General features: G+C 36.9%; 1 protein-coding gene across 1 annotated transcript in view; it reads right to left on the bottom strand.

Annotated features, from left to right (window-relative positions):
* The window catches only part of LOC150095419 (pikachurin-like), a 497,499-nt gene that overhangs the window by 10,729 nt on the left and 460,083 nt on the right, over window positions 1–26,687 (bottom strand). The window contains exon 13 of the mRNA XM_090409767.1: window positions 6,732–6,835. Within this exon, the coding sequence (XP_090265893.1) occupies window positions 6,732–6,835 (104 nt within the window). The remainder of the gene's footprint in view (window positions 1–6,731; window positions 6,836–26,687) is intronic.

The raw sequence follows: 26,687 nt of genomic DNA, 5'->3' as shown, positions 1-26,687 counted from the left end.
AATTGGGAAGCAAGTCACATAGGCTCCATGAAGCGAGATGGAATCTATAGTAAAGTTCTCTCTTTGGAAGTATCTTTGGAACTGCTCAGTTAAATGTACTCTTATTGTCACAGTGATTATCTTCATGTCCACTTCAGCAAATGAAGGGAAGATGCTTTTCATGAAACACGCTTGCTAAAAGAAGATATGTGGTGGTGATTTTTCCCTATCAGTTGTTTCTGACCCTAGGTAACTTTGTAGGCATTGCTCACAAGTGTTCTTGGGGAAATTTTTTACAGGGTAGTTCACCATTGCTTTTCCCAAATCCCCAATTTTATCTGGGCTCAGGACTGGCATATGGCTGGGACATATTCATGACTGTAATCTATGTATGTTCATGGGGGATGATTTGCCTGTTCTGGGGGGATGAAAAACCTGAGAGTTTCTGGATGACCTCCTATATGAGACTGGCTAACTCATCTTCCATAAAAAGAGACCAAATAAAGGTTCCTCTTGTCAACAACAGGAATCGAACTCAGGTCTTTCTGACCAAAGGGCTTTGTCTATACTGACTGAGCTGCAGAGGCTCAGAAGAAAATATATGTAGGCATAATAGTCAAGTTAGGACTTTTCTTCTTCTTTTCTCCACTCATGGCAGGTTGAGTTCCTCAAAGATGAATTTTTTGCCATTTCTTTCTGTCTGCTGTCTTTTTATGAAGTACTATTGTGGAGTTTAAGTGGGTTGTTTCTTTAATGTTGTCAATCCATTTCTTTCTTGGTCTTTCTCTGCTGGAACTGTCCTTCAATTCTACCATTTAATAATATGTTTGGTAGTCTTTCTGGGTTCATTCTTGAAACATGTCCAAACCAGCTTAGTTGGCTCTTTTTTAGTGCTGTAATTATTGTTTCTTTAAAGTTAAGTTCTTCTCTGACTTTTTCATTTGTTTTTCTTTCTGTCCAGTTTATTAATTTTTCTTAGGCATTTCATTTCAAAAGCATTGAGTTTATCTGTTTCTTTTTTGCTTAAGATCCAGCATTCTGAGCCATAGAGTACTGTGGGAAATATCATTGTTTTATACATCTTTCATTTGAGTTCTTTGCTTAATCTTTTATTGTTCCATATTTTTATGGAAAAGTCTGCCCATTGTTATCCATCCATTATTGATTCTGTGTTTGATGGTTTCGAAACAGTCTAGTTCTTCAGTGATCATTGATCCTAGGTAATTGAACTGCTTTACTTGTTCTATATTATTGTTTCCTATTTTCATTTGGATTGCTTCCCTTTTTCTTCCTATTACCATTAGTTTTGTTTTACTAAAATTGATTTTCATATCATTTGTTACTTGTTTGATGCAGCTTGATCAGGATATTTTCTAATTTTTTTAGGCTGTCTGCAGTAATAACTATGTCATCAGCATACTTAAAATGTGTTATATTTCTTCCATTTATAGTTATGCCTTCACACATCTGTAGTTCTTCGTCTACTGCTTCTTTTAGGTATAGGTTGAATAAATATGGTGACAATGGAGAGCCTTACATAACTCTTTTTGAATTGCTATTTGATCTGTTTCTACGTTTTTGTAATTCACTATTCCTTGTGTTTCTGAATAGTAATTCTTGATACAGTTTAATAGGTATTTGTCGAACCCTCTGTTTTCTAGAATTTTAATGAGTTTGTTTATTGAGTCAAAAGCTTGTTTGAAGTCGATAAAACAACAGAGTTTTTTTTATTTTTGTCTCTCATAAGATCTGCTAATCTGTTTAATGTTAAAATTTCATCTATTGTGCTTCTGCTATTTCTAAATCCCACTTGCTCTTCTTCCATCTGTTCTTCATAGGATTGTTTAACTCTGTTTTGAAGAATCCTGATGAATATTTTATAGCAATGGCTTAGAAGGGTGATAGGTCTATAGTTAGTGCAGGATATGACATCTCCTTTTTTTTTGTGGATGGGTATGATCTGGCCTGTTCTCCATTCTGTTGGTAAATTTTTTTTCTTTAGTATTTTGTTGAACAGTTCCCTTAGGTAATTTATTATGCTTTCTCCCCCTTTTTCTAGAAGTTCTTTTTGAATGTTGTCTATGCCTGGTGCTTTATTATTTTTTATTTGTTTGGTTACTCTATATATTTCTTCATTTAGTATGTCTTTTGTGGCAGAAGTTTCTTCTGGGTTGAAGACATCTTGATCTATGTTTTCTTCAGCTGCAAATGTTTCTTTAAAATGATTAGTCCATATTTCTTTTATTGTTTCACGGGGCTACTTGTTATGGTTCCATTTTTTTGCAATATTGAAACTGGGTTGGGTGAGTATGTTCTAGTTATCTCTTTAACTATTTTGTAAATGGTCTTGAGGACCTGAAAACCAAATCACAACAAGTGACACCAAACTGGACAGAATTGTTCGGACTCTCCTGGGACAGACAGAAGTGGAAAGAGTTCATTCGGCCTCATCGTCATCCATATAGATAATAGAAGAGAGAAGAAGAAGAAGAAATGGTCTTGGTTTTTTGTATGCTTCTTCACATATTCCTGCTTTTTCTTCTAAATGTGATTTTTGCTAATCTGCATTTTTTGTCTTCTTTTTTCAAATTGTTGTATACCATTCTATTTTCTTTATTATCTTCTTTTGAGAGGTAGTTTTGGATATTATTTTTTTTCTCCCATAAGTCCAAAATCTCTGGTGTAAGCCAATCTTTATATTTACTCTTGTCTGGTAGCCCAGGTGTTTTGTTGCTGTTTCTTTAATAATTTCTTTACCTTTTTTCCAAGACTCCGAGACTGTATCTAAAGCAGGATTATTTAATTTTTCTTTAATGTTCTCTGATAGTTAGATCTTGTCAAGCTATCATTGAGTTTTGAGATGTCTGTCTTCTTTTGTTTTTGGTGGTTTATTCTCTTCCTTTTGAAACTGATTTTTAGTTTGGCTGATAGTAGTTCATGGACTGTATCTATGTCAATCTTTTTTAATGTTTTGACATTTTGGAAGGAATGTTTCCATTTCTTATTAATGATTATATTATTATTATTATTATTTCGGGCGACTCCAGGAGTCCTTAGACTCATCGAGGGAGGCCCTAAACATCATGTCCACACAACTATGCGATTACATTCTCATAGTATCTATCATACCTTGCCTTGAACTCGTTCACCGTCATAGCACCCACAACAGACTCTGGCAGCTTATTCCACTCATTTACCACTCTAAAAGTAAAGAACCCAGCCCTAACACCCCTGCTAACCACACTCTTGCCCAGCTTCCATAGGTGTCCCCTAGTTCTCCCACCACCACCAGTCCTGATCTCAAAAATATCCTCTGAATTAATCCTATAGAATTCCTTTAACAATTTGAATGTCTCAATCATATCTCCCCTCCTCCGCCTATCAACTAGTTTCTGCAACCCACAAATCTTCAACCTGTTCTCATATGGTTCATTCCATAGACCTGTTATCATCTTAGTCACTCGCCTCTGGATTCTCTCCACCTCCTCCCCATCAAGAAGGAACCTAGGTGACCAAATCTGGGCACAGTAGTCGAGATGAGGTCTTATCAAGGCTTGGTACAGAGGTACAATAACTTGCTTGTCTCTGCTCGTCAAGGTATTTTTCAACAACCAAGTGAGTTGATGAGCTGATTTAGCTACTTTTGCAATGTGCCCCCTAAACTTCATCTCCCTATCCACCAACACTCCCAAGTCCCTGGCCTCATCAATCTCTTGGAGTACAGTTCCACCAATGTGGTATACTGCTGCTAATCTTTTCACCCCAAAATGCATAACCTTACATTTTGTCACATTAAATTGCCATCCATTCTCCTTAGCCCAGAACTCCAATCTATCTAAGTCATCCTGCAAGACTTTGACATCTTCTGCATTCACTATTGCCCTACCCAACTTTGCATCATCAGCAAACAAATGAATAGTTCCACTTAGATCCTTCCCTATATCGTTAATGAACAGATTAAACAGCAGTGGTCCAAGAACAGAACCCTGCGGCACACCACTAGTCACAGGCCGTCTTTTGGACTCTACTCCTGAATAAACTACTCTTTGATATCTCTCCATCAACCAACCACGTATCCATCTCACCAACCCTATATCCATTCCAAATTATATAGTCTATACAATTTTTGATTTCATTGTTTGGTGATGTCAGGTGTATTTGTGTTGTGGCCTGTGGTAGAATAAGGTATTTGTGATTAACAGTTGATTTATTTTGCAAAAATTAATTTTTGCAAAATAAATCTCCTCTCTCATTCATCTCTCCACGACCAAATTTGCCCATTACTTCTGCTTTATCTTCAGAGTACTGATTGATCTTTGCATTAAAATCTCCCATAATAATCAGGATATTTCCTGTACTTGTTCGCCTGATTTCTTCTTGAAGTTGTTCAAGAAATTGGCTATATTCTTCCTCTTCATATGACTGGTCTAGGGCATAAACTTCTATTCTTTTTATATATATTCCTTTTTCTTTTGCTTTGAATCTTACTGAGATAATTCTAGAGGAAATTGATCTTACATCAACTATTGAATTTAGGAGCTATTTTTTAATGATTAGTGCTACACCTTCTCTGTGATGGTTATCTTTCCTTCCTGAGAAAAATATGCTTGCATTTTTTATGTTGATTTTTCCCTTGCCTGTTCAGTGGATCGCTGCAACTCCCACCATTTCTCTCTATCAGTTTTAATTTGCCAGGTTTGTACAACATTCTAATTATTGTGATATAAGCAACTGAGCGGTAAGACAGATTGAAGGAATGAATGAGTAGAAATAAAGAGGACAGTGATGGAATAAATGCTACAAAGGAAATTACCATATAGTCAAGTTAAACTATAGAACTTTTAGCTGAATACTATATTCATTTTTTTGTATGGCATTTCATGCTACCTCGTGTAATTTTTAGAAATAGCTATATAGTTTTCTTTTGCGGGTAATAAGAATGTAGATATATAAAATATTAGAAATTATTTGCTAATTATACAAAAACGCTCAGATATTCTTAGAAAGATAAAGAGAATGAATGACTACTTTTGTAATTGTATCTCTTGTACCTATATAAATGTTTTTGTTTTTTTAATACTTTTAGCTTAATTCTTAAATTCAAATGTTGATATTTGAAATCAATGCACCATCACTGGCATCAGTCTGAAATATTCTAACCGACCAATAAACAAAATAAAAAATCATAACTATTTAGTTAACTTACTCTCCCATGACTGATTTTTAACCATATACCATAACCATATACTCTCAAAACCATTAGTGCCATTGTGCTTCAAATCCTCCACTCTGAGAGGACATCACTCATCATACATAATACTCCACCACTATGTTTGCCCTCCTATCCTGCTGAAAATTGTCATACCCTCTTAATTCTATTCCTGTCAGTATATCATCTTCCGTCAGCCATGTCTCACTGATCTCAAATAATCTTTGGATAGGCTAAGGTTATCAGTGCCACCAATTCATCACCTTTATTCTGGATTACCCTTCTCCCAAGTGACTCTATTCATACAAGAAACCACCCCTGCTGCCACCCACCCTGATAACTGTAGTTTTACTGCACCAACACTCACTTACTCAGAGAACTATGTTCTCTCCAGATGCCTATGTCCTTCCTCATTCAAATGTAGGTTGTTTCTCAAGTACAATTCTCTTCCATTCTCAAATGTGCTCCAGTGCTCCACTTAATGCAAGCCTCTTGTTTGACTCATTTCGACTATCATACCATTCATTATTGATGCTCTTCTCCTCAGCTATGCATTATCATACCTGGATAACACACTATTTTTGTCCTCTCTCTCTCTCTCTGTTCTGCTGTACAACCTCAAGAATTAATCTCAGATCTGGCACCTGATTCATACTGCCTCTCTGGTCATTTATACCCACCATCCCATCACAATCATCTCATCCACCTCACTTATTGCATAGGATACTAGGCAATAGAAGAATGAGGAGTAAAAATATAAGAATCATGTATGTAAGCAAGAGTTGATTTTTTTTTTTTTTTTTTTTTTTTTTTGTTCATGGAGTGAATGAGTAGAATGCATTGCTGCAATGAGATGGTAAGTGCACCAATGCTAAATGTGTTCTAGGAAAGGTGCATGTATATTGTGATTCTATGGAGGACTGGAAAAAGGTACTAATACCAATACTGTCTGGTACAGTGCTTGAGGATATCAACCAAAAAATTGTTAAAATGTGTTGTTTCATTATTGAGAATGTTTTTGTTCTTATTTTCAAGATTTTAGCATTATTCTTCTGCTGATTTTCATAATCAAAATTATCATAACTGATATTTAATTTAGTTAGTATGTTCTGAAGAGATGTAATGAATGTAGTTAAGACGATGCACAAAATAAACATTTAACATTCTGTTTTGATATTAAGTTTACTATTTATTTGTAGTCCATAACTTTTTCTGCCTTACATGTTATACTGTGTTAAACCCACTATGAACAGTTAACAATGAATGTTAATTCAAACCTTGAAAAAACAACAGAGACCTGTTTATAAATTTGCATATCAATATCACATTACCAGATTAATTTAATTTAAACACATTTGATTATAAGTGATTAAGTGCAAAAGTTCTCATTTAGAATTTCCTTCCAAGTTTTCTTCATAGAGGAAAGTTTTTAGTTATGCCATTCCAGCTGTTAAACATTTTAAGATGTTTTCATTAAAAGAGTATTAAAATACTTTCATTTGAAATGCTGACCTTCATATACAAATCCAATAAAAAATCTTACCTAAATATAAACCATTGTTGATATTTAACTGGTTTAATGTTCCAGGAGATACTCCTGTCATTGTTACTCCATTATCAACAGTTAATGATGATTCTTGTTCAATCCTAAAATAAATGTCAGAACTATTTTCAAATTTGCATTTGAAAGAATTTAAAGATGCAATTTATCATCACTGGTTTTAAAATAAAACTGTCTATATTAACTGCATATAATACACCTTCTGGCCACTGAATTAGAAATCTTTATGCAGATGTACATAATTGTCACTTACGCAGCATATGTACAAAACACTTGGTCATGTGCATCACCATGTTCTTGGTAACTATTTAAGAATGCTGCTTGTCAATAGTGTTGATCACAATGGGAAAAACAAAGTATCTTTCGGAGTTTGATAAAGGGCTTATCAAACAGTGGGTGCCTCTGGCTGGAGCCACGATTTTGAAAACAGCAGAACCTACTGTTTCTCAAAAGGTGAGATATCTTGAGGTGTAACTGTGGTCCTAAGATAGTCTGTTGGGAACAATATCAGCATTGTCTGAGAAGGCTTGTATGTTCTGTACAAATGTTAGGCAGAGAATTTGGCAGGAGCCCCCATGAAGTAATGAATTCAGCTTGGCTTGTAAACACAATTCAAGGTTCTGGAGATAGTGTCATGATGTGGGACATGTTCTGTTGGCATAGAATGGTCCCCTGATGTTGCCGGAAGGTTGGGTGCCCTCCAAGAAATATCTGAATCTTGTTGCCAATCAAGTCCATCCTGCAATGTTGACTTTTGATCTAGTAAGTGATGGTTGTTTCATGGATAACAATGCCACTGTCTATTGTGCAAGAATTGTTCAGCAGGGGTTCAAAGAGCATGACACATATTAGAAAAACAGATCTGGGAACAAAGTCCTCTTTCCATCAAATCTGAGCCAATTAACGGACTGCCTGGTATGTTTCAGGCAGAGATGCAATCCAACACCTCATGGAATCTATGCCAAACTGCATATGTGCTGTAATTCAGGCTAAAGGAGGTTCAACATGGTATTAAATAAGTTTCTAATTCAGTGGTTGGTATGTGTAGTAATCAACATGAAATGCTATTTACATTGATACATGACCCATCACGACTGAACAGTGAAAAAAGATGGAAGGAATCTCTATAGAATGAAGAGTAATTTGGATTTGAGTCAAGCTTCAGTTGTGTGAATAATGTTATATACCGGGAATGAAATTAAGAGGAAGTGTTTTGATTTGGAGATTGCTTCACATGATTTTCAATTGATCATAAGTACTTGGAATCCTGCTGGACATCACACCATAATTGTTCACTATTATGCTATGTGCTTTGTGAATGGTCTACTGGAAGAGTTGCTTTTAAGTCAAATGCTGTACAACTGGAATATGCAAGAATTATAGACAAAACCATCACATAAGGAGAATATGAATAGCTTTAATCAAACATTATTATTATTAACAGACCTTCATGAAGTAAGTACTCATTGCAGATGGTACTCATTCCTACTCACCCACTAACATGTCATTTGTACCCTAAATTCATTCATATTCTCACATTGTCATAACATCCTTCACTCTGTGGCAGTACGTTTTTGGACAGTACACAATGGTACGACATACCACTTTATTAAGTGATGTATGATATGATACATTTAGAAATTTGTAATATTCATTTACACATTGACCTAATATGCAAGTAAGTTATCTGTTAAAATATTTGCTATATAATTTTTTTATTACAATTATTGTATACATTTTACTTATTTTTTATATATTTGTACAATAAAGTTAATTTGCTATTCTTATTCCAAAAATGTTATCATACCATGAAGTAAAAATATCAGTAAATATATATATTTATAGTTTATTTTCATATCCTTTTAAGTTTCAATTTTTCTTGCTAGAGAAGAATTAGTACTAGCATGTATTATTTTACAAATAAACTGCTATCTGGTAATGTATTTATTCCACTCATTCATCACCTTGAGGTAAAAAATCGACTCCTTGCTCATTAAATTCTTCTACAACTTCCAGGAACAGTCTTTTGTTCTTTCTATCTCCCTCCATTCTCTGAATAATCCTTTCTGTATTAAGTTGACAGATATTTAAGCTCACCAACTTAAATATCTGTCATGTCACTTCATCTCCACTTTAGCTACCAAACTTTGCAATTTACAATTCCTCAGACTCTCCTTTGTAACCACCATTGAGAGTCTTGTTAGCACCTTGGTTTTATGTCATTTCCAATCATGAGACATTATCCTACAGCATGTTATTCTGTGGATAGGCTAAGTGTTAAATAATCCAAATACACCAATCTATAAGATCAAACATTATATTGTATAAGCCTCTTATACAAAGGGTGGTGATCCAACACTGGATGCTGATAATTATCTGCTTCTTAGAGATATTTTTATTATTAGAGATATTCACAAACAACCATACCTCCATGGGATATGAACCTACAGCCCCCATTTATTGGAGAGTGAAGATTTTATTCACTTGGCCAGATTTGTGTGGAATAGTCTAGATGTGGTGTGATGTTTGATATGTCAGTGTGAGATATCAATCTCGGATATTGAAATATCAATATCCGACGTTGCTCCAGGAATGGGGGAATGAATGTAGGAAGACAAGTAGTGTGATAGGAGAGAATGAAAAAAATATATATGTAAATGAGAAAATAATAGTTGATAGTGTGGAAGGTGTGAGTGACTGTGAAAGTTTAGGAGATGGTTTTGTTTGGGAGAGTGAATTTAGATTAAGAGTGACTGACCTGCAGAGGGAGATAGATGAGCTGAAAGAGGAGGTGGAATGTCTTGTGAATGAGAGCAGAAGTATGAAAGATAAGATTAGGAGAATGGAAGAGATAAATGCAAATTAATACCGAACTGTTTTAAAATCAAAAACAAGTTCCACTCGGCCAAAGCCCAACGCATCTATAAACGAGCGAGTGTAGCGCTTTTACGCGAACAAATTAACACCACTCGCCGGGAATTAGCACAAGCAAATACAACCATCAGCGCATTACGAGAATCACTGCATAATATTCTAAATACGGAACTTTGGCAGATCTTAGAGAACATCACCGACGCAACGGCAAAAAAAGAATTCGACAGAGTCAAAAACCGGCACCAAAAGAAGTTCGAAAATCTACAACAACGGAACACCATACAACGACCGCAATTACAACAAGACCTCGTCGTTGTGAATCTATCGTCACTCACCTTAAGCAAAGAAGCCACAACTGCTTTAAGTCGAGGGCACAACTTTGCCATAACTCCCAAGCAAGTTCCAAAAGCCGAAATAAGGGCGTCCATCGAACGAGGAATTTACGACCTGCCTCCAACAATAGCTAACAACATACGTTTAGATGTGGCCAACATCCTAATCAAGTCCAAGCCTCCAAAAAGTAATATCCCACATAAGGAATTCATGGCTATAAAAGAGCTACACAACAACAGCCAGATTACCATAACAAAAGCAGACAAAGGAAATGCAACCGTGGTGATGGACACAACTGAATATGAAAACAAAATGCACACACTATTACAAGATCAGTCAACATACAAAATTATAGATCGCAATCCCACCAACACACAAAAGAATAAGGCACGAAAATTATTAAAAAAAGTCACTTCCTGGCCCAAAGACACAGTTAACAAACTCAAACCCTTCCATGTTAGAACACCGAGGATCTATGGATCACCAAAAATTCACAAACCAGGCACACCCCTACGCCCAATTGTGGACAGTATAAATAGTCCCACATACAAACTGGCTAGACATTTAGCAAAGCTACTAGCCACTCTCACTAACAATTCTCCCTCCTTTATCAAAAATTCAGCACACCTAAAAAGCATCTTACAACACCTCACCCTAAAAAGCTCAGACTTAATAGTAAGCTTTGACATCACTTCACTATTCACAAATGTACCACTAATAGAAACCCTCAATCTACTGAAGTCACACTTCCCCCCTGATATATTTGAACTATTCAAATTCACAATACATGCAGGATATTTCACATGGAAAGGGAAAATATACAAACAAATTGATGGGACAGCCATGGGCTCCCCCCTTTCTCCCCCCCTAGCCAACTTTTACATAGAACACCTGGAAAAACAAGCAATCAATACAGCCACTTTCAAACCAACACTTTGGCTACGCTATGTTGATGATGTGCTTGCCATTTGGCCACATGGCCCTGAGACATTGAAAACATTCCTAGCACATTTAAATAGCCAACACCCAAAAATCCACTTTACTATGGAACCGGAAGCCAACAACTGTCTGCCCTTCCTGGATACACTCATTACACGTCTCCCAGATGGTTCCTTATCATTTTCAGTTTTCAGAAAACCCACACATACAGGCAGATACTTACACAAACAATCACACCATCATCCTTCTCAACAATATGGCATTTTAAAAACGCTAACCCATAGAGCGAGAGCAATCTGTTCAAATGACAAGGCTCTTACTGCTGAACTGACTCACTTACGCCACACCTTCTTGGCCAACGGCTACAATCCACAAAAAATAAACAAAATACTAAACACTCCTAAGAAACCCCTCCCACCATCCACCACAGAGAACTACAACAAAACAGTCACCATCCCTTACATTAAAGGCACATCCGAAAAGATCTCAAGAATTCTCATTAAACATAAACTACGCACTACATTCAGACCATGTAGCAAATTAGCCACCCTCATCCGCTCACCCAAGGACAGCATTCCTCCTTTATCACATCCAGGAGTCTACCAAGTACCCTGCTCATGCAATCAAGCCTACTACGGTCAAACAGGAAGAACTGTGAATATCCGCATCAGCGAACATAAACGATACGTCCGGAAATATCATGATGGGAAGTCGGGCCTAGCAGACCATGCTCTGGATACCCCTGCACACAGGATCAACTGGAAAAACACAAAAGTACTACACAGAAACCCATATAAATCAGAGAGATTGTTCTTATAGGCGACAGAAGCCCTAAAACACACCCCAAATCTCAACAAATATGGCTGTATTAACTTGCCGAAGATCTGGGAGACAGTCATATTAAGGAAAAACTAGCACTTTTCTAGGACTCTAGCAATATATGATAGCGTTTTTTTTTTTTTTTTTTTTTTTTCAGATAGAGGGCGCCAAAATCAGGACTAGTCTTTGTGTTGCTGCTACAATTTTGTTAATGTACACCATGTTGTTTTAGTCTCGCGTATTGTGACAAACAGTGTTTTTGTGCTCTGAAGATGCTGGTTATAATACCAGCGAAATATCAGCATCAAGTGAATAAATTAATTATTTACTTAGTTTCTGTGTTCTATTATACCGTTAAAATAATAAACAACGAGATAAATGCAAGGTGAATCAGAGTAGGGGAGAGAGAGAATTTTGGGAGTGTTAGAAGAGGAGAGAAAGGAAATAGTAAAAGAGAGGGAATGAGTGAGAGGTATGGGAATGCTAGCAGATGAAAGGATGGAAACAGTAGGAGAGATGGAATGAGAGAGATATGGAAGTGCTAGAAGAGGAGAGAATGGAAACGGTAGGAGAGATGGAATGAGAGAGAGGTATGGGAATGCTAGAAGACGAGAGGATGGAAACAGTAGTAGGAGAGAGAGGTATGGGAATGCTAGAAGAGAGAATAGCAGTAGAGGAGAGGGAATGAGAGAGACCTGTGGGAATGAAAGAAGAGGAGAGAATGGAAACAATAGGAGAGAGGGAATGGTAAGAGGTATAATGTATGGCAACTCAATGATCCGTGGTGTTCAAGATAGGATGTGTGAGGAGTGTTTGCCAGGAGCAACAATAGAAAGGGTAGCTATGGCAATTAAGAGAGGTGAAAGGGTGGATGAGATGATTGTGATGGTAGGAACAAATGACTTGAGTGGTAATGTAAGTCGGGCAGCGAGAGATATGAGATTTTTGCTTCAGGCTGTACAGAAGAAGACAGAGAGAGGAAAAATAGTGTGCGTGTTGCCTAGGTATGATAATGACGAACTGAGCAGAAGGGCAGCAATATTGAATGACATAATAGCTAGAATGTGTGACAAGAGAGGACTGGTATATGTGGATGCTTGGAGTGTGTTTGTGGAAAGAGAGGAATTGTATGCGAGAAACCATTTACATTTGAATGAGGAAGGACATAGGCATCTGGAGAGATTGCTGTTCTCTTGTGGGAATGGATACTTGGGAGAAGGGAGACGACATCAGGTAACACTGAGCCCAGTGGAGTCTAAAAGGGATAATGCTGGGTATAGAAACAATGGCATTTATATGCTTTATACTAATGCCAGAAGTATCCGGAATAAGGGAGAGGAATTGGTGGCACAGATAGCATCAGCCTGGCCAAAGATTATTGGGATCACTGAGACATGGTTGACAGAAGAGGATATAATAACAGGAATAGAAGTCGCTGGGTACAGCATTTTTTGGCAGGATAGGAGGGGAAAGCGTGGTGGTGGGGTACTGCTTATGATAAGTGACGACCTATGGAAGAGATATAAGGAGATAGGTGAAGAGAAGATGCATGAAGAATATAAGACACAGGCCAGAAGAGTGACTAGTGTGGTAAGGAAAGCGAAACTGGAATATGAGAGGAGATTGGCCCTAAGATCCAAAGAAAATCCTAGGGAATTTTTTAGCTATGTGGCCAGTAAGAGGAGAAATGACTGGAAGAATGATATTGTGGGATAAAAATGGGAATAGAGTGACTGATGCAGAGGACATAGTGGAATTGTTCAATGAACACTTTATTAGAGTATTTCATCCTAGAGGAGTCAGTTTTAATGCTAGAGGGATAGGGCAGGTTCGAGGTTTAGAGGTACAGGAGGAGAGTGTGTTTCAGATTCTGAGTACTCTGGATGTCAGTAAAGCTTTGGGACTGGATGGTATTTCACCATGAGTTTTGAGAGAATGTGCTAGGGAACTGACAGTGCCTTTAACTTAGCAGATCAATGAAACTCTGGCTGCAGGAAAGGTGTCTAGGGAATGGAAGGAAGGTAAGATAGTGTCATTGCATAAGGGTGGTAGCAGATTGGAAGTGTCTAATTATAGGCCAGTTTGTGTGTCATCAGTAGTTGTTAAGATCTTGGAGAAAGTAGTGAGGGACCGTATACAGCATTGGGCAGATGAGGGTAATGTTATCTGTGAGAGTCGACATGGATTTGTGAAAGGGCGTTCTTGTTTTAGCAATATGCTAGCCTTTTATAATAAAGTTACAAGAACATTAGATGAGGGAAAGGCATATACTGCAATTTTCTTAGACTTAGCAAAGGCATTTGACAGGGTGCCACAAGATAAGCTGATATTTAAGTTGCAGTACATGGGTATGGATGTCAGATTGGTCAACTGTATTCAGGATTGGCTCTCTGATAGGTATCAGAGAGTTGTGTATGGTGGAGCAGTTTCAAGGAGGCAGAGGGTTACAAGTGGGGTCCCGCAGTGCTCAGTACTAGGACCTATATTGTTTAACCTTTATATCAGTGACATTGCCAGTGGAGTGCAAGGGGATATTCAGTTGTTTGCAGATGATGTGAAGCTGGGAAGGATTATTAGTAATAGTGCAGATGTGGTAGCCCTGCAAGAGGATTTGAATAAGCTAGATAGATGTGAGCGAGTTGTTATGAAGGAGATAAAAGAGTTGGTAATGATCAGATGTATAAGAAATATAAAATATAGGCTAGAAAAGTGACAAAGTATTGTTAAAAAAAATTAAAAAATTAAAAAAAAAAAGGAATTAGCCAATCAGTCCAAAGAAAATACAAGGAATTTCTGTTATGTGGCAAAAGAAAGAAACTATAGAACACTGGTAAATAGTTATAATAGTTGGATGACTATGGCAAAGGATGTAGTAAAATATATGTATATTTTTTTTTTACATTGCCCTCACATATGAAAGGTCAGAAAGTGTGAACAGGTGTAGCAGATGGTAGATTTTTGAGAAGGCCTAGATGCTAAACACGATCAAATGCCTTAGAAATATCAAGAGAGACCACACGAGCTTCAAATTTTTTCATAGTCACTATCCAAAGATCGGTAAAGTTAGTGAGGAGTCCTCTGTAGAATGGTGGAATCAATATTGGTGGTGATGATTATTAATTGATGAGTCTCTAGGTAGTGAAGAAGCTGGTTGTTGATGACCTCCATCACTTTTGAGAGTACTGAGGTTTTGTTAAATTGTGATTAATAAAGTTCTTAAGAGAATTTATTCTTTCATATTTAACAAGCAATGACCCTATAAAGGAAAATTGCTTGCATCAAAGTGTGTAAATTATATATGTGAACAAAATTAGGATATTTTAAACAAAGAGAAGATAATTGTGAAAATGTATAAGAAAAGGTTGTTATCTCATTATATAAATAGGATACTTGAGCTAGTTGAATTTGGCTGTGAATTTTCTAGGAAAAGAACGTTAATGTATAATTGAAATAGTATAAAATTCCTAAAATTTAGATAGACAAAGCATAGCTAAATGACTCACATCATTTTGTTAGAGATGGCCAAAGCACAGGATTAAAAGAAGTTGCTGCAAGCATATTGTGTGCACATGGCACACGATGAATAAGCAAAAAAGGAAGAAAACCGCCACCAAAAGACACCACGTTGAGCACTGTCTATGCATCGAGGGGGTGGGGGAGAAGGTTATGGAAGGTGCCGATAGGGTGATGTGATTTTAGTTCTTTTCTTCGGTGTGTGGATGGAGGTATGGTTCCAGAATGGGAGAGGGAATCTCTGCCCCGATTCACGAGCAGAAGAGAACGGAAAGCGGCACGTATCTATAGGAAAGGTTATGTATCATGAACCAGAGGAGAATAACATTATTCTGGAAAAGACAAGGTAGTCTGTGAAAAAACTCAGAGTCTATGTAGAATGCTTCACGTTGAAGGAATTACTTTAGCCCAAGTATCTCCCTAGAAAAAAAAGGCATGACCTACAGGAAACGAGTAGGCCTATACATGATCGAGAAATTCCAGATACTTTCCCTAGCAAGAAGAAATCATTTCGAGGATCCAGAGAGTAAAGAAAGGAACAAGCGTAGGAACCCACTGTAAAATGGTATCGTGAAATTTTCGTGTTAATTAATGTGAATGAATGATATGTAATTCAAGATCTGAGGACTTAAACAGAGATAGAATAGGACTGTAGCATGTTATAAACTGTGAAAGGAAATGAGTGTAAATTTAAGAGTGTTATACTAAGTATGTGTGTCTATAAGGAGCTAATTCATGTTAACTAGATTTTATTAGAGAGGAATTTGAAGAATTTATGTGTGATATAGTTTGGAGCAGCAAAGTTGTCAACCCTATATGAGTTACATGATTTAATGCTCACATTTGCTGATAATATTTGCACAATATTTTGAAGTATTGAATTGAATTTTACCAAATTTCCATGCACTGTATAAATGTTAGTATGTTGAATAAACCTTTTGCTTCTTTTAATTCAGTTGTCTGTATGCACTATCCGATGCACCACTTATTAAATATACGAACCTAGGCGGGAGATTTACGTAGTGAATTTATGGTCGTGATTGCAAAGTTGTTAGTCATTGAGGTATATCTGAGTATCCTCTTCTTGTTTAAGATTTCCTCTTTTAAACTAATTGTCCTAAGTGGCACAGCGTTAAGAAATAAATGTCTTAGGACCTTAAGAGCAGAAGACCCTCAGAAGCTTTGTTGCATTTGGATTTTGGCTCAACCCCCCCGAGGGAATTCCTTTGCACTTAGACAGTACCACGTGACACAATAGGCTGAACATAATGTACAGAGCATAATTAACAAAGTAATTAACGAAAAAGGAACACAACAGTTTATCGTACTATAGGCTTATACTATAGGCTTACGTACTATAGGCTTACGCTGCATAATAAAATAGTTCCTTAAATTTTTTACGTTGTCACATCGTGTGGTACTTTGTATATAATTACTACGGGGACTACGCACCTATGGTGCCCAAGATTTTCTTCTGTTTGGGCTTGTTCTTGTAGCTATATGGATTGCAGATGGGTTCTCCACATTCTTGGAATGATTATCCATCATTTTTGTTCAGGTTTGGATAATATTTCAGCATTTCACAAGCTTCTTTGAATTGTCTTTCAAGAAAATACACAACACTTCATAAACAAAATTAGAAACACACTTAATGACGAAGATTTATTAGTCAGCTTCGACATAACTGCCCTTTTCACTAATGTCCCAATCAATGATACTATTTTTCTCATATAGAACATATTTCCACCTGACATCGCCACCCTCTTTCTTTGCCCACGTACTCCACTCCAGGTACTTCATGTGGCAAAATAATTTTTACCTACAAAAAGAAGGTGTTGCCATGGGCTCACCACTTCCCCCCAATAGCTAACTTTTATATGGAAGACTTAGAGCAACGTGCTCTAGATTCGGCCAGCCTAAGTCTGACTCAGATTTGTTGTTGATATTTTTGCTATTTGGCCCCACGGCCACAAAACATTAAATACATTCCTAAGCCACCTGAACAAATGTATCCAATTCACCCTCAAATTTAAAAACAACAACTCTCTTCCTTTTCTAGACACACACTCATCACACATCCTTCTTCTCTCATGCTGTCTCTCCTTCACAGTCTACCCAAAACCCACACACACACAGGCCAATACATATTAAAAATATTTATATTATATATAAAAATTATTTACCACCATTCAAAACAAAAACTAGTAGTCATCAGCACCCTCAAACACAGAGCCCTAACAATTTGCTCCAATGAACAAGCTCTGAACCAAGAATTTGAAATCATTAACCAAACATTTATAAAAAATGGCTACAATAAAAAAACAGCTCACAAGCTCCTCCATAAAAATGCCACTTAAAACAAAAAAGATTACAAGAATGCTATAGCCATACTCTACATTAGGGGCACTTCAGAAAAAAAATAGATAGAACACTATTTAAATTAAGGATATATCAAATCCCACATTGTTTTAAAACCGAATAAGGAACTCAAAGATCGGAATCAAAGAGTTTTACTGAAATACAACATTGACTACCTTCAAACCCCAGCAAAATTAAGAAATTTACTTAGCTCTTCCAAAGATTCTCTTCCATATCTGGCCCACCCAGGAGTTTACAAAATTCAATGTATCTGTAACCTACCTTACATAGGGGAAACAGGATGCACCATCCCAATCAGAAAAGATGAACACAAACTACACATTAAATATCTACACTATGGTAAAAACAGGCCTATCAGACCATGCACTCCAAACATGCCATAGAATTGACTGGAAAGGCACCAAGTCCCTACACAGCACCAAACCCTGGTTTGAAAGAAAATTCAAAGAAGCTTGTGAAATGCTGAAACATTATCCAAACCTGAACAAAAATAAAAATGTTTAATGTAGTTCTGTTATGTTATTTTTATATTTTTAGTTAAATTTTTTTTTTTAATGAAACTTTCATAGTTTCTATGAAACTATGAAATAGTTTCATAGAAATCATCCAGCATAGTCATCCAGCAATAATGCTGGATCTAATATCCACTTGATTTTCATAATTTCTGCATCGCCAAATTCAGACCTTTTTGCTCTTTATTTTAGTAAATTATTTTTTAATTTTTTTAATTATTTGTTTTATTTTATTTTTTCCTCAACAGGTCAGGCTAGGTTAAATGATTAACAAGCATTTAAATTCATCTTACTTTTGTATAGTGCAGTGTCATGTAGCTTGTATCTATGTATTTTTCCTGTTTATGACCTCAATACAGAGGTCATAAATGTTGAATGTTACTTTCCTAATGTTAAGTAAAGTAATTATTCCGTATAAGTTCCCCATAAATTCTTCATTATGAAGGGCAACTGAAAGAAGTCCTTAGACTCTTCGAGGAAGGCCCTAAACATCATGTCAAGAATTATCCAACGTTTGCACAGTATTTATCATACTTTGCTTGAATTCATTCACAGTCATGGTATCCACCAGGAGCGCTCCAAGAGTATTTGCCGCCTGGGCGCAAACTTTTATCAGCCGCCCCTTAAAAAAAATAACTAAAAGAAATTGCATGTAGCATTTACTACAATAAATAAAATATCAATGTCATTGGCTTTTTTACTCAAGGATTCTTAGGGCATTGTAGATATATGTTTACCAATAAATATGTGTAGCATAAAGGAAGAGAAATTTACACATACCTTTTTCTGGGTGTTGTGGCTTTTCTTCTTTTTGCAATGTCCAAACTACTGTGTGTGTGTGGGGGGGGGGGGAACTATGCAATGTGAGAGAATTAAATAGAAATGGAAAAAAAATGGGTTTTTGAATAATATATATATACATATATATTATATTATTAGGGATGGGCGGAGTGTTTTTTTATATTTATATAGGGTGGGAAAAGGCGAAGGGGTTGAAAAACAGCAACAGATTTTTAGAGGGGAGAAGGGGATTGACGGGGTGCAGTCCTTTTCGACTATGCTTGGTTGTCATCTGAACACATGGAGGAAGTGGATGCTATGTCAGGTCGGGTAGGTGCTTCTGCTTTTTGAAGTGTTTGTGACCTCAATTTTATGTTGTGAAGCTTCCAAACCTCGGAGATCATGTAGGGCCTGTGGATGTTGATAGAGTTCGTGTCACATTTTATGGCTATTGTTTCCGATATTCTAAGCATTGTTTCACTGTCTTGTCTGTCTACTATGATGGCCTTGTCGATCAGTGGGGGTATGTTTTTGTTCAAGGCGTGAAAGGTATTTCCGTTTTTCCTGTGTTTTGCATTTGATTTTTCTTTTTGATGTTGCGTTTTTTAGTGTTTAAATGTTCTGAAATAGGGATATTACAATTGCGGAAGTGTTCTTGTAGGGTTGCCCATAAAGACCTGATGGTGGAACCTGTGTAGGTGATATCACAGTCTTTTTGGCAGGGAAATTTATACACTACGTTGTGGTGTTCAAATATTTCTTTTTGTGTGTGAGATTTAGTGGGTTTTAGGAGATTTGACAATTTTTGGTTTGTGGTGAATACCAGTTTGTAGTCAGTATGTTTGAAGATGTATTTATAGGTTTATATTTGTATGTGTTTTGGGTGTATGGTAGTTTGATAATTTTTTGTGTTGGGAAGTTTGTTATGGTACTTGGATTGTTTTGGCGGTTTTTGGCCATCTTGTTTGAGTAATTTATTAGTTGTGTAGGATAGTCGCGATTTTTGAAGATCTGTGTTAGTTTTTTTATTTCTGTGTTTAGATTACTCTGATTGGTTGAAAATTTGTATGCATTTATGAATTGTGATAAGATGACCAATTTTTTAACAGAATATGGATGGTATGAGTGGAAATGGAGGTAGTTTCCGATATGCGAGGATTTGTGGTATACTTTCGTGGCTATTTTGTTGTATGTTCTGATTAATGTCAAGTTTAAGAAATTGATGGATTTGTTCTCTTTGGTTTCTATGGTGAATTTTAGTCTGTTGCTGTAACTGTTTAGGGACACTTTTAAGGTGGTGATGTGTGTAGGATTTCCAATGCACACAATATCGTCCAAGTATCTGCCATAAAAGGTGATGCTGGGGGGGGGAGGGGAAGTAGGAGTGATTCTATGTGTGCTAGGAAGGAATAATTCAGCTAGTTGTCTGCTGATGTTTTGGCCCATTAGGAGTCCAAAGATTTGAATGTACATGTTGTTGTTGAACTTGAAGAAGTTTGCCAAGATTATTAGTTTTATTAAGTTAATAATGTCATTGGGCGTTAGTTTAGTACGAGAGTGTAGGGTGTGGTCTTCTGTGAGTAGTGTGTGTACGATGTCTAAAGTTCTGGGGACGTCCACGTTGGTGTATAAAGAGGCTGCATCCAATGAAGTGAGGACGTCTTCCTGGGATAGGGTTAGTTTTTTTATTTTTTTGAAAAGGTCATCGGTGTTTTTTATCATCAAGTTAGAAGTTGAAATTAATGGTTTGAGAAGTTTCGCAACGAATTTTGATAAAGGTGCTGTGGTGGTATTTTTGTAGGAGACTGTTGGCCTCATCGGGTACCCATCTTTGGGGTTTTTATTTGTCCGAACATACAAGGGGTGTGTGTGGTGCGGGAGGTTGTGTTTTTCATTGTGGTTTTGTCTATTTTGTTTTCATTTCTTAGGGTGTGTAGGGTACTGTTGATTTGTTTAATGAGGTCAGGGTGGGGTCAATTTGGATTTTTTGGTAAGTGTGTTGGTCGGTTAAGATAGCTGTTATTTTGTTATGGTAATCGGTTTAGTTTGTGATGACTACTGTATCCCCTTTGTCAGCTTTATTGATAATGATGTTCGCATTCCTTTTTAGGGATAATAGGGCTTTTTTGTGAGTTGGGGGTGATGTTTGGTTTTATTATTATTTTACTGTTTATGATGTTGTTAATTTTGTGGAATATTGTTTCTTTGTTAGGGTCATACTCTAATTTTGCTTGAATTTTGGTAATGATGTCTCTGTTTTGTATGTATTTTGGGGATACGCTAAAGTTTAGTCCTTTGCTCAGGATGGCGATTTCGTCGGGTGTGGGGTTGTGGTGCGATAGATTGATGATGGAATTGTTTTTTGTGGGTTTTAAGACAGTAATATCCGAAGGGTTGGAAGCAGCGTGATTGTTGTATTGGGTGTTTGTTAGTGCATACCATTTCTTTGCGTGTCGAGCTTCTAATAATAGCATGTAGTCGTTGATGTGAGATTGGGTAATATCCCAAAAGACTGCCCATTTGTTTGGGGTCAGTAGCGTTTTCAGTTGGTTTTTTGTTTTGTGAATGTATGAATATGCTTGTTGCTTCTTTTTAAATCTGTTGTTTATGGCTTGTTTTATGAGAGCACGGGATGCGATGTCCAAACTACTGTGTGTGTGTGTGGGGGGGGGTTAGGCAATATATATATTATGTATATATCATACATCATATCATATATATCATGTATATAATATATATCAAAAAACCCGGGTTTTTCCATTTCTATTTAATTCTCCCACATTGCCTACCCCCCCCCACCCCACACACAGTAGTTTGGACATCACAGAAAGAAGAAAAGCCACAACACCCAGAAAAAAGGTATGTGTAAATTTCTCTTCCTTTATGCTACATATATTTATTGGTAAATATACATCTACAATGCCCTAAGAATCCGTGAGTAAAAAAGCCAATGACATTTAAACAGGGGCACTCCTAAACAGAAGCAGGCAAAATAGCTGTAAATATAATAGTTTGTTAAGATGAGTAACATGGGAGTTTTCCCAGAAATAATATCCATAAAATATCAATGTTGCCGCCTGGGTGTGGTGCACCCTTTGCACGCTCGGGTTGGTGTGGCCCTGGTACCCACAACAGATTCTGGCAACCTATTCCACTCATTCATTACTCTCCAAGCAAAAAAACTATTATAGTTCTAATACCCTTGCTAACTGCACTCTTACTCAGTTTCCATGGATGACCGCTAGGTTCTCCCACCACCACCACTCCTGTTCTGAAAAATTTCCTCTGAATTAATCTTGTAAAAACCCCTCAGATTTGTATGTCTCAATCATATCACCTCTTTTCCACCTATCAACCAGATTCTGTAACATAAATCTTCAATCTGTTCTAGTAAGGTTCATTCCCTAGACCTGCTACCATCTTGGTCACTTGCCTCTGGATCCTCTCCACCTCCTACTCATCACCAAGAAACCCTGGTGCCCAGATCTATGTGCAGTAGTCAAGATGGGGGTCTTATCAAGGCTCGATAAAGAGGAACAATAACCTGCTTGTCTCTGATCGTCAAAGTATTCTTCAATAACCAAGTGATCTGATGAGCTGCTTTTGCCACTTTTGCCATGTGCCCCCCTGAACTTTAACTCCCTATCCACTAACACTCGTTTCTATACTCAGTCTCTGACTTCGTCCTGGAGTACAGTTCTACCAATGTGGTATACAGCTGATAATCTTTTCACCCCAGAATGCATAACCTTACACTTTGCCACATTAAACTGACATCAATTCTACCCAAATCATCCTGCAAAATTTTAACATCATCTGTATTAACTATTGCTCTATCCAACTTTGCATCATCGGAAAATAACCGAACAGTACTTCTCAGATCCTTTCCTATATTATTAATGTACAAATTAAACAGTAGCAGTTCTAGAACAGAACCCTGAAGCATGCCACTAGTCACAGGTCTTCATTTGGACTCTACTCCACAACTCAGAGCACGCTGACCATGTGTGCGATGTACACAGGCGCCAGGATAGTAAAGGTGCCAAAGAGGAGGAAATATTTAAAAAAAAAAAACGTTTTTAAAGTGATTTTTTTATTGGAAGGGGGAGATAGGGGTGCCAACTAAGTTTTGTACACAGGCACCGGACACTACTGGCGTGCCCCTGCTCACAACCCTATATCCATCCTCATGTGCTACAGTTTACTGATTAGAATTCCATGTGGTATCCTGCCAAAGGCCTTTTCAAAGTCCAGCAGTCACTGTAAACCCGTTAACCTTATCCAATTCAGCTATCACTGTATTATAAAATGTGAGCAAGTTACTAAGGCATAACCATGCTTTTCCCCATACAGTATCCCATTTCCATCTACCCATTCCTATATTTTGCTCTTCACCCAATTTCTCCCATACTTCGACATCTCCTGATATGTTGATCGGTCAGTAATTTTCTACAATTTTCTACTGTCTTGGAGCCTCCTTTATGCATTGTAACTATTTTCCCCTCCTTCCACCACTTGTGACTAACCCAGAGCTGAGACTTAGATTAAACGATATGATCAAGGGCACTGACAATTCCCTCACCACCTCGTAAAACTCGAGCTGGTATACCATCCAATCCCAAAGCTGTATTCACATTAAGGTTCTGTAATTTGCTATGCACCTCCATTTCATTTACCTCAGTTCCCATATAAGCCTTTGGCTTTCTTGTTCCTGCAATATCATCACCTGGATGATGTACTCTTGCAAAGTGTTTGCTTTAGCTCTACTATTTCAACTGATTGAGTTACCTCCCTACCATCAGCATTCATTAAAATTATTCTGCCATATGCATTCTTTCTTTTACTTGCAGCATATCGAAAGAACTGTTTCAGATTATCTTTAGCCTGCATTGCTAACTTCCTTTCATACTCTGCTTTTGCCTTTTTTACCACACTAGTTACCTTTCTAGCCTGTGCCGCTTACTGTTCATGTGCTTGCTGGTCACCTTTCTCCTTAAATTTCCTCCACAATTGTTTCTTTTTTTGCAGCTCCAACTTAATGATGATATTCATCCATTTAAATCCCACTTGATTTACTCTCCTGACTCTAGGTATGCAGTTTGCCATTACCTCCCTCAAACACTCCTTTACCATTTCCCATGCACTATCAATCCTTGCAGTTTTACATGCCATGGCACCAATCCAAGCAATCTCTGAAAAATGAATACTCTCCTAAATTTCCTAATGAAAACATAATTATCTTGATAGTATAAACATCCAAAAATATTCTTAACTAGTAAAATTTTCTAGCATTGCTTTGCTTCCCTAGCTTAATCCTTTATCTATTTTAACAGTAGCAAATTCTTATAACAAACATTCCAACAAAATACCATCTTTATTCTGACATAAGAATCCTGAAGAACAGCAATACACAATTCATGTATTTATATCCTTTATATCTCCAGCCAAAAGGCGGCAGGTTCAAATCCCAGCATGAGCATGGATTTGCAATTGTCTGTGAAAATACTAGTGGTGCGCTGGGCAGTAGATGATGAGATTTGTTGTAGTTGGTGGATTGAGTGGTGGAGATGGAGAGTTGTAGAGTAGATGTCCTCCCTCAATGAGTCTTTGGACTCCTTGGAGGTGTCATATAATAATATATAACTTCAGAAAAGGATGCCAATTTGAAATGCATAATAAATTTTTTGAAATATATCTAAATTAAATTGCCAGCCTGGTTGATCAAGTGGTTAATCTGCTTTCCAACCGGCTTTAGGTGGAGGACCACTTCCCTGCTTACTTGGAGGTCTGAAGTTGTCTGAAAAATTTACTGTTTGGTCTCTATAGCAGGTTTCCAGATTTTGTCTATTTAAAATAAACAAATTTTGTCTATTTTTAAAATAAATTTAAAAAATGCAAGAAAAATATATAAAATTAAGAAAAAATCCTTAGTGTAATGTACTATAGATTTACAACTGTTTGTGGGTGGCAGTCACTTCATATAAACTTTTGGAACCTTTGGAACCCATTTTGTGAAGGCAGAATAATTTTAATAGTTTTCTTCTGATTTACCTGAAATTATTGTCTTGAAATACTATATTTCTTTCTTTCTTCCTAATTGAATTTGTTTTTTGCTAACTGTAAAAACATCTATTGCAAAGAAGTGAATCAAATATGTTTGCAAGAAAGCAGGAGGGTGGGTGAAATTTAGATGCACTTTACATGACTGACATTAATAATTAATGATATTGTTGCTACTGCTATTACAATACTGCTAGAATTTCGGGTAAATTCAAAAACAAATCACCAGGCATTGTCCACTTTGACTACTGCTTGGACTCAGGTGTATAGTGGTGGATCCAAGTTTCATCTACAGTCAAGAATTGACGCAAAAAATCCTGCAAATTGCGATTAAACACCACCAAACACTGCGTTGAAATATCTTTTTGCATTAAGTTGAACACATTTTTTTGGAAAAAATCACCTTTATTTCTCAACATAGTCTCCTTCAAGGTCTATGCATTTGGTCCAGTGAGTTTCCAATATTTTCAACCCATCTAAAAAGTAGAATTTGTCAAATTGTGCAAAATAATCATTGACAGCCTTGATGACATCCTCATTTGAAGAAAATTTTTTCCCACCGAGTCAAATTTTTTAAGTTTGAGAACAAGAAGTCACATGGGGCCAAGTCCAGAGAATACAGTGGATGTGGAACTATTTCGAACCTCAATTTGTGCAGTTTCGCCATTGCAATGGCTGATGTGCAGGACAGTGCATTATCTTAATGAAAGAGCACTTTTTCTTCAGTTCTTCTTTTAAACGGTCCAACAATGACACATAATAGATTTCCTGTTATTGTCTTACCCTTTTCCAAATAGTCTGTCATGATAATTCCTTGGGAATTCTAAAAAACAGCCATCACCTTCTCAGCTGACAAAACGGTCTTCGCTTTTTTCGGTGCTCTTTCACCAGGCATTGTCCACTTTGACTACACTTCTTGGACTCAGGTGTGTAGTGGTGGATCCAAGTTTCATCTACAGTCACGAATTGACGCAAAAAATTCCTGCAAATTGCGATTAACCACCACCAAACACTGCGTTGAAATATCTTTTCGCATGCGTTTTTGATTGACAGTCAACAATTGCTACATCCATCGCACACACAGCTTTTTCAAGTGCAATTTTTCGTGCAAGATATTATACACCTGTTCAATTGAGATGCATACAATCTCAGCAATTTCATGCACTTTCACTCGATGGTCTTCCATAACGATACCATGGATTTTGTCAATCATTTCCTTTGTAGTAACCTAAGTCGGATGTTCTGGAGCACACTTTATCTTCGATGGACTTACGATCACGTTTAAACTCATTTATCCAAAAATAAATAGTTTTTAATGCTGGTGCAGAATCCCCATTAACTGCATGTAACTCGGCTTTGATCTGCATGGCCATCCACTTCTTCAAATAAAAGTGTTTTATCACTGTACGAAACACTGTATGAAACTTTTTATGAAAAATGCGAACACAGTCATTTTAAATGCTTGCCAAATAATGAGAACTATGCTTCGCACGTGACTAAAATTTTGCCAGGCGTCATGAAAAAAATGATACGTGCCGGCATTGGTATGAACGAACGAACTGTGTTGCTGTGTATTGGAAATTTACCAAACTTTTCAAACAACCCTCGTATATCTATGATACTGTATTAATTTATCATACTGAGTATTTTGCAGGCTCTATAGCCCACTTCCTCAAGATAAAAGATTAAATGAAGAATATCCTTAAAAGCTTCTGGTAAAATGCTATAT

Source organism: Typopeltis vanoorti, chromosome 20, assembly GCF_054136105.1.
Source record: "Typopeltis vanoorti isolate ZY-2024b chromosome 20, IOZ_Tvanoo_1.0, whole genome shotgun sequence".
Taxonomy (NCBI): Eukaryota; Metazoa; Arthropoda; class Arachnida; order Uropygi; family Thelyphonidae; genus Typopeltis; species Typopeltis vanoorti.
This window is presented reverse-complemented; position numbering and strand designations above follow the sequence as displayed.